The sequence below is a fragment of the Hyalella azteca genome, unplaced genomic scaffold, assembly GCF_000764305.2.
Source record: "Hyalella azteca isolate HAZT.00-mixed unplaced genomic scaffold, Hazt_2.0.2 contig16811, whole genome shotgun sequence".
Classification (NCBI taxonomy): Eukaryota; Metazoa; Arthropoda; class Malacostraca; order Amphipoda; family Hyalellidae; genus Hyalella; species Hyalella azteca.
In genome coordinates, this window is record NW_025946619.1 from 131,734 (window position 1) to 150,854 (window position 19,121).

Consider the following 19,121-nt stretch of genomic DNA (forward strand, 5'->3'; position numbering starts at 1 on the left):
AGGTGTTAGCTGGAGTAGGTATTTTATACTTAAATATATATGTGTAGTAGCACTGTTTTCATTTTTCAAAACAGGTGACATGAAGAAATGGCATTGGTGTAATTGATCCATTAAAGTCGTGATCATAGAATATTTTTTGAGTTAAATTGGCATCTCAACAAGATTACTACCTATTTATGGGCAAATTCTAAGCCTTGTTGCCAAGGGCAATTTACTGAAATTTAAAAACAGCTGATTGGAGTGCTATAGGCACACAGTTATTTGTGACTGTGATGCCTCAATGTTTTTCAAAACTCACTTGGTGGAGGTAGTCTTCACATTACTAAGCTACTTCATAGCTGTTCTCACTCACTTGTATCTGTTGGTCGGCTATCTGCTCAAACCTTGGCGATCAGTGTTGTTAGACAACGAACGATCAGTGCTGCTAGACGACGAACGATCAGTGCTGCTAGACGACGAACGAACTTCTCATTCGAAGACCGCTCGTATCATGGCTACAGTCGTGCCCGGAGACCCTATGCTTGCCAAGCAGAAGCACCATCACAGGAAGGCGTTCGAATGCATCTCTAAAGCCCTTCAGCTTGATGAGGACAATGAGGGTGAGTTGCACACGTGTTTGTATGATGTATTCTTTCTGTGTAGACTTCTAAGTTCATGTATCAATTTTTTCTTGTACTAGTTTGGTGACCTGTTTAAGTTAGGTACCTAACTCGAGCGTTCCCTGCACCTCATCACACTTTCTTAGTAAATATCTATGTATTAATTGAAAGAGTGATTTCCGTTCTTTTGATTATTACAAATTGATTACAAAAACGCGGTAAAATAGGCCCCAAATTACGTTGATGTTATGTATATTAAATTATTTAATCATTGCTTTTCTAAGTATAGAACGCTGCGGGAGTTGGCGAAATTATTGGCCTTGATCCCGAGTAGCAGTAGTATTGCCCGCGCTTCACGTCCATGTTAATCGATTTCCTATGAACGACTCAGGCAACGTGACCACGTTTCCGGTATACCTTGTATGCTTTGAGATATTTTTTTTATAGATCATGTGTACCAAGTTTCTTGGTAACAGAATGTCGTTAAAAGCCCATTTGATTAGTGGTCGTAATGATACACGTTGTTGCTATTACCGATTTCTAATATTTATCATCGTTGTGCTGGATAAATATGTCATGGCTTGCACTCAAGTTCTATTTATCAAGTTGTGAGATGATGAGCGTGTTCCTAATTTAAACATTTTTTCAGACCCGAAATCAATAGAAAATGAAATACCGTAGTTTGATTGTATTAGTTTCATTTGCTGCTTCCAACGACGACGGCGAGCTTGTAGGAAATGGATTAGCATTGATTAGTGTAACACCTGTTGGGCGTGAGTCACATTAGTCAGTGCCGCTAGGTTAGGTGGGGGTGGACGCTGGGAACTGTGAGAAGACAGACACCCAGCGAGCTTCGACCTGACGGTCAAGGCTATCTGCTTATACTTGAATCCTTTTGTTTGACATTAGAAACGTACTTGCTTCTTTATGCGTTTTATTGGATGCGCTGTACTGGGAAAGGGAAGATATTCGAGAATTTTTAATCACTATGCGCCTGCCAATATAAAAAATATTATGAAACACTTGTGTCGTTACTGGAGACATTTATACCGGAAAACTTGAGGTTTTATAAGTTTTTAAAGGGCCTAGGTTCGTTACAATTGCTATTTCTTATTAAATGCTCTTAATCTATGTTGTAAGGTTGCTCTAAATTTGAGTAGCACGACTGTAACGAACAGGATTAGCAGCAAAGGATTTGACGAAAATATTGATAATTAATCATATGCATATGTAGCCCGGCCGTTGTTCTGTCAATTTATTATAATGATGAAATTAAATATTATCTCTATTAAGCACAAAATTTAGTTACCAATTGGTTAAAAGCACCACTATGACGCCATTGCTATAGGCTCGCTTAGTTTGTAACGAAGTCTCTATTTCTGCTCTTCTCCATCCGCGACTAATCAAATGTTTGAGTGAATGACTGTTGAAGTTTTCTTCAGTATCTCATTTAAGGATGCTGATATTACTGTTAATATTAAGTGTGGATCTTTATGACGTTGGCAGTGCAGAAGATGCTCATTGCTCAAAGAACTGGTTTGTCCTTCGTAGTCTCTTCCATGCGACACGGTCGATGGCATGGGTCAAGTGACTCAAGTCCTGACCATAGAAGGCACTAAGATATATTTTAAAAATTTTCAGCATTAAAGAATAGTACTGCAAACCCACGTCGCTTTCAAATTTTTAGTGACGACGTTCAATATCGTTAGAAGTGAGCTTAAATTTTCATTTTTATATTGCCGACAACTTATTTCGTTTTCCACCTCACGGTGTTCTTATATCGAGTCATGACTGAATTTTCACAGTTGAATGATTGACATGATAGTCGTACCTTATGAAATGATCGTTCAAAGCTCGTCACGCTGAAATATTTGCAAAGCTAATCCTTTATCGCACGAGTATCTCCTTAATTATCATGACATTGTGATCACCGTAGCGAACAAGTTAATAGTTATTAGAAGCCTGCGATAACAATCGCGTAAACCTAATTTGGATGCTTCGCTTAAACAGTAGGTAGCAAGTTTCGTTACTATGAAGTGTATTGTTGTGGGTGCGTTTAAGAGACGATCTGTATTAAGCTAAACTGGCTTCCAAGACCCCAGATGTGAGGCTGTGGGTGTGGCAGCTCTGACCTTCCACGGAACCTCTTGAGACGAACCTGCAACTTGTGCGAACGCGTGCAAACGTGTAGAGGGAGATATGCAGATATATGCCAACGTGTAGAGAGAGATACGTAGATATATGTCAACTTGTAGAGGGAGATACGTAGATATATGTCAACTTGTAGAGAGAGATACGTAGATATATGCCAACGTGTAGAGGGAAATACGTATAGATATATACCAATGTGTAGAGGAAGATACGTAAACACATGCCAGCGTGTAGAGTGAGATACGATAGATATATGCCCACGGGTGTATCAGTGCATTCGATTCCAATGGAAGCCGGATTAGCTGCTCAGAAGCAAGTTATCAGACATCTAGACAGAAGCAGTTGATCAGAAAGTTTATTGCCACGGCCGGTAGTCTGACAGGTCAACTTGCTATTCCTGGCGCGGAATGCTCTGCGCTGTTCAAGCTTTTTGATAGGCCAAAATAAAATATTTCTCTTGAATTATTACGTGTGAACTAAGCAGCAAACGTTGAACGGATTGCCATGATTCTGAGGCGCATCCACATTGTACTGCAAATATGTGGCTTTGAACTTATAAGCAAGCATTCACGTTTGTAGGACGTTCCTTGTGTAGTTGTTAGCTAAATTCATGGTCCAGGGAAATAATTCCTAAGTTAAATTATGACAAATGAACCCCCTAAATTCCATGTACCGTACGTTGGTAGTTTTTTAACCGAAGCCGGCTGGCTTGCAGTCATGTGCCTACTTTAATTGCATCGGTCATGTAGGATACATACGTGCATTGCACGTAACATGGGCCAAACTAACCTTTTTTTTAAGATGCAACAATCACAAACCTCGCCAATAATGGCGTTGTAAGTCAAACCTCTCACCAGAGTTCTTACTTGTACTCGAAGAAAGAAGTGATATTTTGTCCTGATAGCGAAGTGATATTTTGTCCTGCCCTCGTTTGAGTCATTCTGATCCAGCTTGGCCCGGCAAAAGAGCGTATAAGTGTTACGTGCATAAAGTGTGTCTTGTTTTGGAAAATATGGCCCATTCATTTTTATGAGTGTGGGATGTTCTCTGTACGCCGCCCACGCAGTCTCTCGATCCTAGCTTGTATGGACATGAGCGGCAGTTTTTATATCTATTTTAGGATCTGACATTGTAGAAACTAAACACCGTAATATCCACGACCCAGATGAGTTAATTTTCTAAACTAATAACTTTTAAAATGTTTTTATTACCGACGATGATCGCAAAATTGGTAAAAATATCAGTTATACTCAGAGTTCCCTACGCACCTATATAGTTGGAGTCATCTGAGTCACACATCAACTAAGCTTGACTTCTAAAACATTTTATTTTTAAAAATCTTTCGCAGTTGTGTCAGAACTGGCGAGCCTTATATGGCAAGCTTGGGTTTATTGACCCTTTAGACTCCACCATATTCTCGATTGAAAATTGTGAAACCGGATGTGTCAGATACTTCATCTCTAAAAAAACTAATATTTAAGCTGTATAATTGTACGCAGTTGACATCCAAAACCAAAACCCAACTTTAACTTTCAAGTTCCCTCCTCTTGGCTGCTATGGTTGTTCAAAGTTACTTAAAAAATCCAGCTTAGTACTTGTTCGAATCGCTTGTAACTGCGTATGCTGGGTAAAATAACGGCAAGGGTTGGTCTCACGACATTGCAGCATAGCAGCAGTTCGAATCGCAGGTAACCGCGTTTGCTGGGTAAAATAACGGCAAGGGTTGGTCTCACGACATTGCAATATAGCAGGAAAGTGTGGAGTATCCACATTTCAGTGCCCGCTTATCTATCATAGTGATATTAACGCTGTGTAACAATGCTGTGGAGGGAGGGAGTGCGATAGCCACTTGAGATTACAAGCTAGGTAACCATCACGGTCCTGTGAACTATGCTGACCTGTGAACCAAAGCTTGGGTTAATATAACCGTTTTTACACTCAAAACCTTGAATAAACCAATTTTAGTTCACTGATGGTGTAGTCTTTAAGTTTATTTCGAAACGACAAATGTTTTTCATACTAACATTTTATATCAGAGTTCGTATAAATCTTGATTATTATAACATAAATTTTCGTTGATATATTTCATGTTTATTTGATGTTTGCATGTAGGTATATATAACTTTCATTGAGTGTGATTTATGGTGCAGAGGATAAGAGCGGCGCAATGGCGATGTATCGGCGTGGTATAGCTGAACTGCAGCTAGGCGTGGCTGTGGACGCCAATATTTATATATATAAATATAACGTTCATTGCGTGTCATTTGTGGCGCAGTGGACAAGAGCGGCGCAATGGCGATGTATCGGCGTGGTATAGCCGAACTGCAGCTTGGCGTGGCCGTGGACGTGGACGGCCGAGGAGAGCAGTACGATCGCGCCCGCCGCCTCAGGGATAAGATGGCTGCAAACCTCGCTATGGCCACTGACAGGCTCACTGTTTTGGGTGAGTATCTCATATAAGTGTTGTTATTTTGTTAATAAGTAATAGGGATTTGAATTATGGAGATCTGTAGACTGAGCTTCAGGGATAAGATGGCTGCAAACCTCGCTATGGCCACTGACAGACTCACTGTTTTGGGTGAGTATCTCATGTTTTCTTTCATAAGTGTTGTTATTTTGTTAATAAGTAGTACCTAGTATTAGAGACTTGAATTATGGAGATTCTTAGACTTAGTAAACTACCATATGTCGGGGATTGGAGGTGAGTGCAACATTATTTTCTGCTATGCCTCTGCAGCGCTTAACGTTGATAGTGCTGCTTTTTGTATGCAGGGAACACGAATGCTGACTAACCTAGCTGGAAAGAATGTTAAACTTTAATTTTTTTATTGTTGTGTAACACTATGTTGTATAGTAATTTAGTTAGTTGCTTCTGTTACATGCATGATTGAGCCACCCTGGCTAGTTGATCGAAAGGAATGTATGACCTGAAATAGTCAAATGTCTCAGTTACTATAAAAATTGCCGCCATAAGAATAATTTTTTATGGCCGCCTCTCATTATTAAGAAGTTTTATTTATCAACTTATAGAGAAACATGCATGAATGTGTAATTTTTAAAAATCCGTTGTTGAATTTAATTAAAAAAATCCATTTGATTTGTAATTAAAAAAATCCATTGTTAGATGGTTGTGTTACTTTTATTAATTTTTGTTCGCTTTCATTGGTTTCCATTACAATTTGAATGTTGTGTTGCATTTTATTGCTGCATTGTCACCTAAATTTAAGTTTGCTGCCATCAAATTTCAACCAGTCATAATTCGTAATTGTACTCACTTTCATTTAAATCATTAAAAAATTGTCTTAAATTATATTTTAAATTTTTTTATTTATTTTGCCCTATGTTTTGCTTCTTTAGATTCTATTGCGCATCTACGGGAGCTGTCACTAGACGGATCTTCTCCCCCTCTCCTCCCCAACTGTCCCGAGTCCCCCCGTGACTCTCCCCGTGACTCCCCAACCCGGTCCCGACGCCAGACCTACATTAAGCACCGGGACCGCCCCCAGAAACTAGAGTTTCGGTCCCCACAATCCCCGCGAGTAGAGCCCCGACCCTCCCAGGAATATCCCCTAGCTTTGCTTGACAATTCTCGGTCCCCACGAGGGACTTCGCGTGGATCCCCCAACCCACGGCGGTCCCTAAATGCCCCACAACTCTCCATCGAAATATCCCCTAGCTTTGCTTGACAATTCTCGGTCCCCACGAGGGACTTCGCGTGGATCCCCCAACCCACGGCGGTCCCTAAATGCCCCACAACTCCCCCTCGAGGTTTACGGTGAGGATTTCAATTCCGATGAAAACGCCGTGATCAACAGCAGCGTCTTGGCGGCTAACGCCATCCCCACCTCCCCAACGATGCGGGTGAGGAACCCCAACGTGTGCCCCAGTCCCAGCAAGTTATACCCCAGCAACCTGGGGACACGGTCTGTTTCCCCTGGAAAACGATCACCAGCCCCTTGTCCCTCCCGGGATCAGCTCCCCTTAGCAAAACCGACTTCGCCGCTCAGAAATTCCCCGAATCGTATTCTTCCCCATGCTAGTCAAGTTTCTTCCTCTCGGGAATTAGCGATAAGCAACACAAATAGCAGTGATTCTTCCCCAGTTAAAGAGAAGCCGAAAGCTCGCGTGCGTCCCCAGGTTAAGGGGACGACGCAAGGTCCCGCTTTTGCGTTCACTTACGCAGCTGCATCCCCACAGTCCTCCTCCCCAAGAGTTCCTCATAAAAGTGCACCTTCCCCAGGTATTCATCTAACGAACGTCTTACTTTTGTTCTTCGAATTTATTCAGTATTATTCGTTAATTTTTTCGAACTTCTGTTATAAAATTACATTCGAACATCATCATCAAATTTATTCGATCTGTATCTTTAAATTTTATTCTGTGTTCACCTTCACTCTCTTAAATTTATTCGATTGGTATCCACGAAGCTCAGTCGTTATTCCTTGTCGCAATTTAATGAAACTTAATTTACACTATTTCTTCGATCTCATACAAATTTTCTCTTATTGCGTTTTCCTCATGGACCAACCCTCCACTTCTTATTCAGCTTCTCCATCCCCATTTTTCTGTCTGCTTTTCCCGCTCTCCGCTGCCCCTATTCATCAATTCCCAGATCGCATCTGGCCCTCACGAATTTCGACGTTCGAGTTTCGAACGACGTGCAGTCGCTCCCACACGTTTAATTCATGTCAAAATTACAAAACATTATTCGCTATATTTAAATTTATATGCTCTTCATTTATTTCTATAACATTTATTTATTTATTCTATTCTATATTATTATTCATTTATTTTTCTATAGCATTTATTTCTATAACATAATCTATTCTATTCAATTTTTACGTTATTATTGTGTCTAATTCCATTCCATAACTTAGTGGCGTCTGATTTTCCTATCAAATTTTTATAGCTCAAATGTATTCGTAAAGTTTTATCGTCGGATTCTATTAGTCAACTTTGGGCTCCTTATTTCATTTCATTTACATTTCTGCATCAAATAATTTATATGAATCTTTCAACATAAATCACTTCTGACATTCTATCAACTTTTCCTCTTGGCATTAACATTTTCCTAAAATTTTGCAGTCTTGACATCGTCAGTTCTATTTGCCTCACCGCTCGACAGTTGCTTCCTGCCATTGTTCATATAACTCATTAATTTTCATACACTAATTGATTTACTAACTCATTACTAATATTCATACATTAATTACTTTGCTAACTCATGGTTACTGTTAACAAATTAGTTTTGCTGATGTCTGCAGAGCAGTAACAATCCTTCTCTGAACATGTTTCTTAAATGCATTGCTCCTATGATGGTTCCTAATTTTGCATTCTTGCTTAGCCGTTTGTTTTGAACGTAAGTTTTGCAGCAATTTCTTCACTAATATTTCCTTTTTTGTTTGATAAATCTCTTATCCTATGCATTTTTGCTTGTCTTCTAGCTCTCAAATCCGTTGATTATACTTATATATTACCAAATATTTTTAGTCGTCTAAAAAAATTCGAAACGTTGGAATTTCGCCAAAGCACGTTTCAAAATTGTTTATAGTGAAAATTCGGATAGTTCCAAATTAAATTTTAAGTAAGCACGTGAATTTGAACTAAGTTTTGAGGTGTTGAACCCACAAAAGTAAGTGTGGTCAACTAGTCGTTAATTATAAGTGAAGCCTTCGTTTCTTGCCTATCACACAGAAAAATTAAGTGTTCATTAAGTCCAAATAATTGAACTTTGTGATATGCAGTTTTGCTGCACCAAAATAAGTCAGGATGACCAACTCGAAGTAAAAAAATGCATCGCTATTTGAACGCAGTCACACTCTATTGTCTGAGTGTATCTTAATAAAGTTAATTCTGCACCTCGTCAAGTTCATGCAACAAAGAACGCGGTGTTGCTTGTTTCCTTGTAATGTCACGACTCTTCACTTTTTTCACATCTTGTCTTTTGAGTACGGTATTTATGAAGGACATAATTTATTTTTTTCGTGCAGTTTTCTTTAGGTTTGGATAGATTTTTTTTAATTTAGTCGGCTTACGAACGTTTAACTGTCGCCGAATTACTACGCGCCAATTGTTTATATATATTTAAGCTGATATTTTGGACGAATATTTCCCTTAATTAATGATGACATCCCAACAGCCGGGACGAAGAAAACAGCCACGACTCCTAACTCCACACGACCAGCCAATCAGCGGCCAACGTTTGCTGGGTCATCAAAAGTGGGTCCTAAAGTGGACTCGGGCCTACGCAGACCCGGCCAAACCGGGCCTAGAGCTGGGCCCCAGGTGTGTTATGTGCATTTTGAACGTCGTGAATCTTCAAGTAGGTTATTCAAACCTCCTATCAAGATGTGTTTCAGTGTTAATTTGTACTGTCCAATGTCCGAATTGATCGGCTTGCGTTACGCTTAAAACTGGGCGGTTAAATTTGATTCGAATTGCAATAAATATCTGCATTCTCATTAGATTCTTTTGATATAGATTCGAAAATTTTGCTTTTGATCCTCACCGCTATAATTGTAAGTCAGAAGAGACGGAGTAAGCGAATTTTAGAATGCTTTAAGCGGACCAGCTTTGGTCCGCTTGGTAGGGAAGTTCACTTCCGGAATTCTAAAAGTATATAAATAAATACCGGTACATCCGGTACATTTATTTAATCTTTTGTGCGCGTGTTAAACAATTTCTTTCCAGGTACAGAAAATAATAAAGTAATGGTGCAATTGAAAGAAATACATCAGGAATAGACTAATGAACTGATTTACCCATATTTACACCTTCATATGTATGCTTCTCGTTAAAACACATGCAATAAGTGCAAATAATAGTTTTTGACCCTTAATATTGATGCGTGTACACAGCAGAGACAGCGAGCAGCAGTGAAGGAAGCATCGCGACAACAGCAGAGACCAGGCAGGGGCGCCTCCCCTGCTGCCGTGTCCGCTGCTCTCAAGGGGGTCGATCCCAGGCTAGCGCAGGTACTGTGCTGTATACTATCAATGATAGTTACGAGCTCGTAACTCCGTAATCAGTGAGCTCGTAATCATTGAGCTCGTAACTCCGTAATCATTGAGCTCGTAACACCGTAAGCATTGAGCTCGTAACTCTGTAATCATTGAGCCCGTAACGCCGTAACTCAGAGTTCATAACTCCGTTAGCCAATCATTGATGGTTTTTCTAAGCTAACCCACCAATCACTGACGAAAATTGCTCGCTAAATTTACTTCAGCGAGTTTGATAGCATGGCCCCTGCTCTCGCTTTGCTGATCATGTCTCGTTTCTGTAATTAATTTTTGTTGCAAATTAATTACCTTAATTTAATTAATTGCTGATAAATTATGAAACCAATGCTTCAGCAATAACGTTTATCTACTCGGATAAAGTTGTTGAGAAGGATATCACTTGTTTAGTTTTAATTATNATTGAGCTCGCAACTCCGTAAGCATTGAGCTCGTAACTCCGTAAGCATTGAGCTCGTAACTTTGTAATCATTGAGCCCGTAGCGCCGTAACTCCGAGTTCATAACTCCGTTAGCCAATCATTGATGGTTTGTCTAAGCTAAACCCACCAATCACTGACGAGAAATTGCTCGCTAATTTTACTTCAGCGAGTTTGATAGCATGGCCCCTGCTCTCGCTTTGTTGCTCATGTCTCGCTCCTGGAAGTAATTTTTGTTGCAAATTAATTGCCTTAACTTAATTAATTGCTGATAAATTATGAAACCAATGCTTCAGCAATAACGTTTATCTACTCGGATAAAGTTGTTGAGAAGGATATCACTTGTTTAGTTTTAATTATTGAAGATTTGCTTATGTTCGGTATAGTGTCACTGATGAACTTGATTACTGAACCAAGTAATATTATCGACAATCATTTACCATGAAATCCCTTTAAGTTTCCAATGAATGAACTCAAAATTACTTTTCTGTTTGTATTCCCTATTCTTTGATATCAACTCAAAATTACCCATATTTTAATCCTTTGTCTTTCACATTCCAGTTTATTATGATTACTTTTATCACAAAAGTTCATGGCGTTACTCATGTCCAGGTGATCACCGACGAGATCCTGGAGCAGACAACCGAAGTGTCATGGGACGACATCGCCGGCCAAGAGGTGGGTTCATTTTCAATTTTTAGCGCATTTTCTCATTTATGGAAAAAATGCACTATTGTGCTCGCCATGTCCGTCCGTCTGTCCGTCCGTGACTTCACGTTTTCGTCGACGAGAAAATGCGCTCTCTGTCACTCACTGCAGTGAGTACTGAGTTATATATTTTTTCAATTTGGCTCGCTTTAATATATGCCTTATATTAATATCTCTTTGTATTCCGACGTAAGAATTCGTTAAAGATGGTACAAGAGCTGGTAAGGTACTTGGGAATGCACTGTATTGACCGTAGATATCATTGTTCTAAATAACATGAGCTGTGTGCTTTATTGGTAGTAGTACAAGTATTGTCGTACTTTAATAGTACGACCATTGTATTGTAATCATGTCAGTGGTACATGTATTGTACTAAAGTATGCTTTAGTACAACTATTGGCATGTTAAAGGTCGTCTGAGTCATTGTATGTGGAAAGCTTGGCACCGTGAAATCAAAACTCGCTAGAGGACACATTGTAGCCTAAGTAAACAGAGCTGACTGAGAAAGTATTGTAAGTGTGTCAGACCAAGTATTGGCGCAGGAGAGTTGCGAACACTTAAATATTTCTCACAGTACCGTCCTGTATAGTATGTATATGTATATATTTCTCACAGTACCGTCCTGTATAGTATGTATATGTATATATTTTTCACAGTACCGTCCTGTATAGTATGTAGATGTATTTGGTCACTTGATGTCGGCTGTAAGTTATCATTATAACAAAAGCGTGACACGGCAGGTTGCCAAAAGGGCGCTGCATGAACTGGTTATCCTGCCCACGCTGCGGCCGGAGCTGTTCACTGGACTCAGGGCGCCTGCCAAGGGCCTCCTGCTCTTCGGTCCTCCTGGTTGGTGCTAGCGTCATTCATATTCATTATTACTTACATCAATTTCCTTAAATATGTTTGAAAGGATATAATTCATGACTTATGGAACTGCTGCTATATATGAGCAAAATTAATGAGGCACTATCACCGTTGTAGATCATGGCAATGTTGAGAATCATGACAATTCAGCTTCAAATGCCACGGTGACAATTCAGATCTTAATTGTGTACTAATTATCATGTCTTGAATGTCAAGGTAATGGCAAGACGATGTTGGCTCGCGCCGTGGCGAGCGAATTAATTATCATGTCTTGAATGTTAAGGTAATGGCAAGACGATGTTGGCTCGCGCCGTGGCGAGCGAGAGTTGCGCCACATTCTTCAACATCTCTTGTTCAACGCTCACGTCCAAATACGTGGGCGAGGGAGAGAAGCTCGTCAAGGCTTTGTTCGCTTTGGCCAAGGAACTCCAGGTGAATTCGTTTTTTGCTTCTGTCTAATTCATCCATTTTTTCATAGAACATTATTGATGTCGAAATAAATATAATTTCTCCACCGGTTTTTGGGCCATGAGAGTTCGTATCAGAATCGATTTTGTTCAAAACAGTTTACTTTTAAGTCAATTTAATCCCTTCTGTCTTCACTCAGCCGTCGTTCGTGTTTATCGACGAGATCGACTCGTTGCTGTGCGAGCGTCGTGAGGGTGAACACGAGGCGTCACGGAGGCTCAAGACGCAGTTCCTCCTCGAGTTCGACGGCGTCAGGACGAGGAACGACGACCGGGTACTCGTCATGGGCGCCACCAACCGTCCTCAGGAGCTGGACGCTGCCGCCCTCAGGTATAGCATTACTTATTTTTTGCAGGCAAATGTCCTTTTAGGTTCTGGTAGAAATAGCACCTCAGGTATAGGGTTACTTTTTAGCGCATTTTCTCATTTATGGAAAAAATGGCGCTATTGTGCTCGTCATGTCCGTCCATCTGCCTGTCCGTCTGTCCGTGACCACGTTTTCGTCGACGAGAAAATGCGCTCTCTGTCACTCGCTGCAGTGAGTACTGAGTTAATTTTTTTTGGGCAAATGCCCTTTTAGGTTCTGGTAGAAATAGTACTACATTAGTTTGCTCGGTGGCTGCATTATGGGTTTCCTATTACTATTAAATCAATTTTGTGATTCCGAAATAGGAAAGCAATTAAAATGTGACAAATTTGAACAATCAATTATCTCTGAATTAATGTGCTGAATAAATTAATAAATCTCAAATTTTGACTAATCAGTCGTTTTTTTCGTGAGGTACGGTAGTACTTATGAAATTTTGAATTAATCCACTTATAAATGATCACAAGTAAACGATCTAATGAATAAAAATTCAACACTTAAACCATCAGAACTGCATTTATTGAGGTCTCTACACCGGTAAAACACTGCTAACGATAACCTCATTTTTTCAGACGTTTCAGCAAGCGCATATACGTGTCTTTACCAGACTGCACAACACGGCGCATTTTGCTTCACAAACTCCTGACCAAAGTGGACAGTTCGGGCGGCGCGTCAGGGCCAGGCAAGAGCCCAGGTAGCGGTGAGCTGCCAGGCTGCGACATCACCAGCGAACAGCTCGACAAACTCGCGCAGCTTACCGACGGATACTCGGGCTTTGATCTCACCGCCCTTGCTAAGGACGCTGCACTCGCTCCAATCAGAGGTTCATTGCGGTTTATTAAAGTTGCTGTTATTAATAGTATTTCAACTTTATATTATGCGTTCCTAATAGGTTTTAAAACGTTCTACCTTAAGCTTACCGACGGTTACTCGGGCTTTGATCTCACCGCGCTTGCAAAGGACGCTGCACTTGCTCCAATCAGAGGTTCATTGCGTTTTATTAAAGTTGCTGTTATTACTAGTATTTCAACTTTATATTATGCTGTTCCTAATGGGTTTTAAATTTAAAACGTTCTACTTGAAGCTTACCGACGGATACTCGGGCTTTGATCTCACCGCCCTTGCTAAGGACGCTGCACTTGCTCCAATTAGAGGTTCATGGCATTTTATGCATATGCAAGCTGCTGTTATTGATAATATTTAAAAGTCCGTTATGCCTTTCTCAGTTTCTTATTTCAAATACATGTGTAGGTGGTGATTATCCAAATGAAGTCATGCGATAGACCTTTCAGTAATTGTTTCATTCTCTGTACCGGCAGAATAAATGCATATCTGTAATTACTTGTGAACGTTCGTAAATAATCCAGTTCAAAGCTCGCTTCTCTTGTTACATAAGGCAATTGTTGCAGTATGTGACTCGCTTCTCTTGTTAAATAATGTGAATGTTGCAGTACGTGACTCGCTTCTCTCGTTAAATAAGTTGATTGTTGCAGTACGTGACTCGCTAGTCTTGCTAAATAAGATGATTATTGTAGCACGTGACTCGCTTCTCTCGTTAAATAAGGTGATTCTTGCAGTATGTGACTAGCTTCACCCATTAAATAAGTTGTTTGTTACAGAACTTGGCGTGGAGGAGGTTCTGTCGTGTCAGGTGTCCGAGGTACGCAAGCTCACGGTCGCCGACTTCCTGCAGAGTCTCAAGAAGGTGCGCAAGTCGGTCTCTCCCGCCAGCCTCGCCGCCTTCCAAGCGTGGAACGCCGAGTATGGCGATGTCTCTACATAATTATCGCGTGTTTTTATAATACGAGTCATTTAGATGGTCACTGTCATGTGTCTTGATACCAATTGTATCAGTGACGTGGTCCCTGTCATGTGTCTTGTTACTACTATTATCGGTGATAATATATAACCATGTCTCAACATGATTACTATCGCGTGTTTTTATAATACGAGTCATTTAGATGGTCACTGTCATGTGTCTTGATACCAATAGTATCAGTGACTTGGTCCCTGTCTTGTGTCTTGATACCAATAGTATCCGTGACGTGGTCCCTGTCATATGTCTTGATACCAATAGTATCTGTGATGGTACAAAACCATGTCCGACCCGACATGGTTATTGTATCCTATGAAAATCCTTTTTATTCTCGCCGTTCTGCGGCTGATTATTGCGTGTTATGATAATCCTTAATCTTCTCTGTCTGATAAACTGGTAGTGCATTGTCCTCTAGGGTAATTTGTCGATTTTGCTTGTGTTGATAAGATACAACTCAATAAAATGTAGTTAGTGTTTAAATTAAGCTACGTATCCATATTAGTAATGTCTATAAATGTTGATAATATTTGTTGCCGGGTTGAAATGCTCATCGTCTATGAAATATTATGTAAAGAATAATGACATTTTAGAAGCCATATTTCCATGCCTTAAGATCAAAGTCTTTGTGATGCTACTCGTGCTGTGTCTTACGACTATCCAAGTTACGGTCTTTTTAATATGCTTAAATAATACAAGTTTGCAATTTTGAAGTATGTAACACGTTAAATGCTCCTGATGCACTATGATGCAGGCCTCAGATAATATACCTATACCAGACGCTCGGATCTCGCTAGCTACTATTTTAAACGGAATGAATTTTTGAGATACTTATTTTTTATCGGCAAAAGCCATTTTTGTAGCTGCTATTTATGTTGTAACTCTTGAAATCATTATAAAAATGTTTTACATTTTGTGTAAATGTGTAAACTCATCTTGGGTGAAGTGTAAACTCTCTACTATGCCACAAATCATCATTGCGAGTATTGCTAAGATCTTTTACATCAGTCAAATATGTACCTATATGCTTTTATTTTGTTGCTCTATTCATACATGTAAATTGTTATGATTTGTCGCGAGGATACAAGACACGCGTTCTCTGAGTCCTGTTACAATATTCGCAATATACTAAATATGTTGTGTATTTTTCTCATTTATTATAAACTTTGGAGTTATTCTATTGAGTCTACATACTATAATTGTGGATTTATGTTGAATCAATCGATCGTTGCTCGCGATATTTGAGCTATTTAAAAAAAATATTGTTTGGAATTTGAGAATAAAAGTCTACGAAATTGTTTAGCTTCTACACTTGCAAGTCGAGGGAAATACACAGTAACTCATGAGGGCAAGGCTGACCTCAAGGTCGGTCTCGCGGTTGAGCGTTCAAATAGATGACGGGGGTGCGACGCTCTGGTTAACCGCACAGGCTTTTTCATCCGGACTTGAGTGTAGAAAACAAAATTTTAGATTTTTCAGTTAGAGTTCCACAATTTTCAAATCCACTTTCCTGGTGATGTTTATTTTTGAGTTAAGCGCTAATGAACAATATTAATGTCTAATTTCTTCAATGTGATCTTTGCATTGTAAGGAATTCATGCAAGCATAACGGCTAACAATTTTATTGAAACTTCAACTGATAAACTTCGGATCCAGCAAAGTAGAATACCGGAACTGCAGTGTGGATGCAGTTGAGGAAACTGAAATTAGAAAAAGAGACCTTACTTTATGAAGGCCAGAGCTTGAGAAATGATATTTTCAATTATGCTCAGTAATTCCAATTTAGCGGTACAAAACTTGACAGTGAACGCAGCACCCAGTCTAACCTCAAGTGAAACAACGTGTACAGCAGAAATAATGTCGCGCTGGCTGCACTAGAGGCATGAAGCACACGGCAAAAGAGATGCGACGTACGAGAATACCGGAGGTTTTACTGTAAATTAATAGTTACGAACCAAGATTAGATAGATCAACAAGCGCTGTTGTATCGTATGCAATTATTCATTATGAGAATAGCTATATTGATCAATTTATACAAAGTAAGGCTAAATATTTTTAGACTAACCTTCTAATTTATTACCGCTGGGGTCAATTTAGAAGTTGCTTGAATGCCGTTTAGAGGTACAAAGGTGTTTTGACAGTGCAATTGAGGGTAATGGTTAGTAAATAAATGTATGGTCGACCCAACTTAGCAAAATTAATAAGGTTAAAGCGCCACAGGGCGTAAAGTTAAAGGCTCGAAAGCCGGCATTAATGCCAAGTATAATTAATGCGTCAGAGACGTCTTGAAGGGTTGGGTCAAACCAAAATAGTAACGCGGCATGCATTAACTTGAAAAAGGGCCCATATCATGCATTAAATTAGAAAGATGATAGGAAGTGAATTGCACTCTGGTCACTGTGAGCAATACAGTAGCCTAGAACACCATTTGAGTCACCTTCGTATCACATAAGCTGTCAAAAGCCTCTAATGCTGCAGTAGTTCCTTTGACATCAATATTTAATCTAACTTAATCTTCATGATTAAGAACGGAAATCCGTTACATTAGAACGGAATATAATTTTCAATAAACTGAACAAAATTTCTAATAGCATTGTAGCACTCCTGTTATATAATTATTTATTTGTTTGATTTTAATCAATGGTTCTGTTGGGGGCCGAGTCACGTTGTTACTTGTATTATTATTCTACGCGATTAAAAACATTTATCTGCTTCTTTTTGACTGACATTAATAAAATCTTGTGAAATTTTCTTTTAAATTCAAAAATTTATTGTTTGCTTATTTATTTTGATAACGAAGCACAAATATTCCATATTGTTCAAGTTTGTTATGAAATTGTTAGATATTAAAACGAGAACTGCCATAACTAATATTAAGTGTTGTTTGGTGCGCCAGATTTAGGATATAAGAGCTTGGATACTATTTTATATAGGGGCTGTAGGGGTGAGGGAAATCAAGACTAGATAGATCTACTTGTCACATTCCATTTATGGTTTAATTAATGGCGCCAATCTTGGATATACTATTATCTTATGTAAAAAAATTTCTTCAGCAAGCATCAAAGCTGTCATGAACATGAAAATTACAATCGCTGTGATAAATTTTGTAGCCTAACTGGAAAAAAATGAAGCTTGTCTATAATTACGCAATCAATGAGATTTATATGTCCCGCAAAGTGCTGTTTTTTTTATTTGTTGTATATATTGATGTGACCAATGTGCTTGGACTCAAGTAGCACGTGATGTACTAGTGGATTAAGTTGATACTCTCAAAAATGACGTTGTTATTAACCAATTTGTTTTACAAATTCGGTCAAAATAGTTAACCATAAATTTCAGATACCAGGTTACAGAATTAAATCTGTTGGAAGCAATTTATTCTCCTTTTCCATGTTATGAACTCCATATATTTTGTTCTAACTCAAATAAACATGTTGAAGTTGGCACAACGTTACAAAATTAAGAGAAAGATGACAGCAAATATTTTTTAATTTCATATCTCTATTCGTTCTTGGCTCCGTATGCTTGTGCGGCGTATATGACGTAAAGGGTATTTCAAGTGTCATACAAGCACTTTAAGTTAAATAAATATGCGAGCATGCATCAGTTTAGAATCCTGGCGTTGAATTTATCTCATATCTCAAAATTGTGAACTGGAGCAATTCATTCCATTCCTAAAAAATCTCTTTCATTTAGCAATAAATAATTTGTTTATAAATTATTTCAACGCCTATAATTTTCAGATATCAACATGGGAAGTAATTTCTTGATTTCAGTCCAATCGAAGTATTCCAATAGCGCTGCGAATTATTTTAAATAATTGACACGTAATCACCGCCTATTGCAATGCACCTTGCTGCTGTATCATACATACCGTATAGTCCTCGCATTTAAATTAAATTTCATTACATTTTGTGCCAAATCTCGCTCGTCCAGCCGCTGCCTCATATTTCGTTTATAGTTCCGACTTCCGTGCTACGGGTTACAAGTGAAAATAATAAGAATTTCCCATGCGTACGCGAGGCTTGCAATGCATGGACCGAAATGGCGGACGGAAACTCAGCACCTCGTAAATATTCCTGACGAGGAAAAGTTTTGTCGCTTGCGAGTCGCGTTTCTGAGGATCTTGTTTATGCTGCTGATGTCGAGTACTTGGGTGCTTGGCAAAGAAGATTAAGAAGAATTAAACCCGCTCGTGCTTTACTTGCGCTGGAACAATCCTAAAATTGGCACTATTATTTCTGGTAAAAATACTCATGGAAGTTAAAGTTACAAAGCGCTTTACAGTGATGGAAATTTGATAGTCAATTTCATGAGCTGCGAAATCCGGGTTAACGATATAGAGGAGTATTAATTTCCATTGGATTTGCTATTCATCGTGGATTCTGGAACGATGGAGCTCAGTACGGGAGAGAAACATTACCGACATCACTGTGAAGACTCTCCAACTGGAAAATTCATTCATCACGCTAATCGCAAACGTATTCATTACCGGGATATTTTACGAAACTCTACGGGTGGCGCCGCCACAGATCGCTACTCAGTCGCCATTCAGAAAGATTCTCATTAAATAATTCGTTGTTCTTCCTGCATTGAGCCGACATTCAACATCACTGCACTGGTTAAATCAACAAGCAAAGAAGATGGAATTCTCTTTAGTGTTCTTGGAGAAAGGAATGTCGCGTATATACGAACACGTTACAGAACATTGGAA

At 39.2% G+C, this 19,121-nt stretch overlaps 1 protein-coding gene across 1 annotated transcript; it reads left to right on the top strand.

Moving 5' to 3' along the window:
- On the top strand, positions 1-15,705 carry LOC108680338 (spastin). Its single transcript, XM_018169142.2, has 10 exons — positions 1-599; positions 5,026-5,193; positions 8,890-9,035; positions 9,608-9,724; positions 10,797-10,862; positions 11,633-11,741; positions 12,043-12,191; positions 12,367-12,557; positions 13,167-13,417; positions 14,214-15,705. Exons 1-10 carry the CDS (start codon positions 281-283, stop codon positions 14,375-14,377), a joined length of 1,680 nt encoding a protein of 559 aa, XP_018024631.1. The 5' UTR covers positions 1-280; the 3' UTR covers positions 14,378-15,705.
- Positions 15,706-19,121: the final 3,416 nt, after the last annotated feature.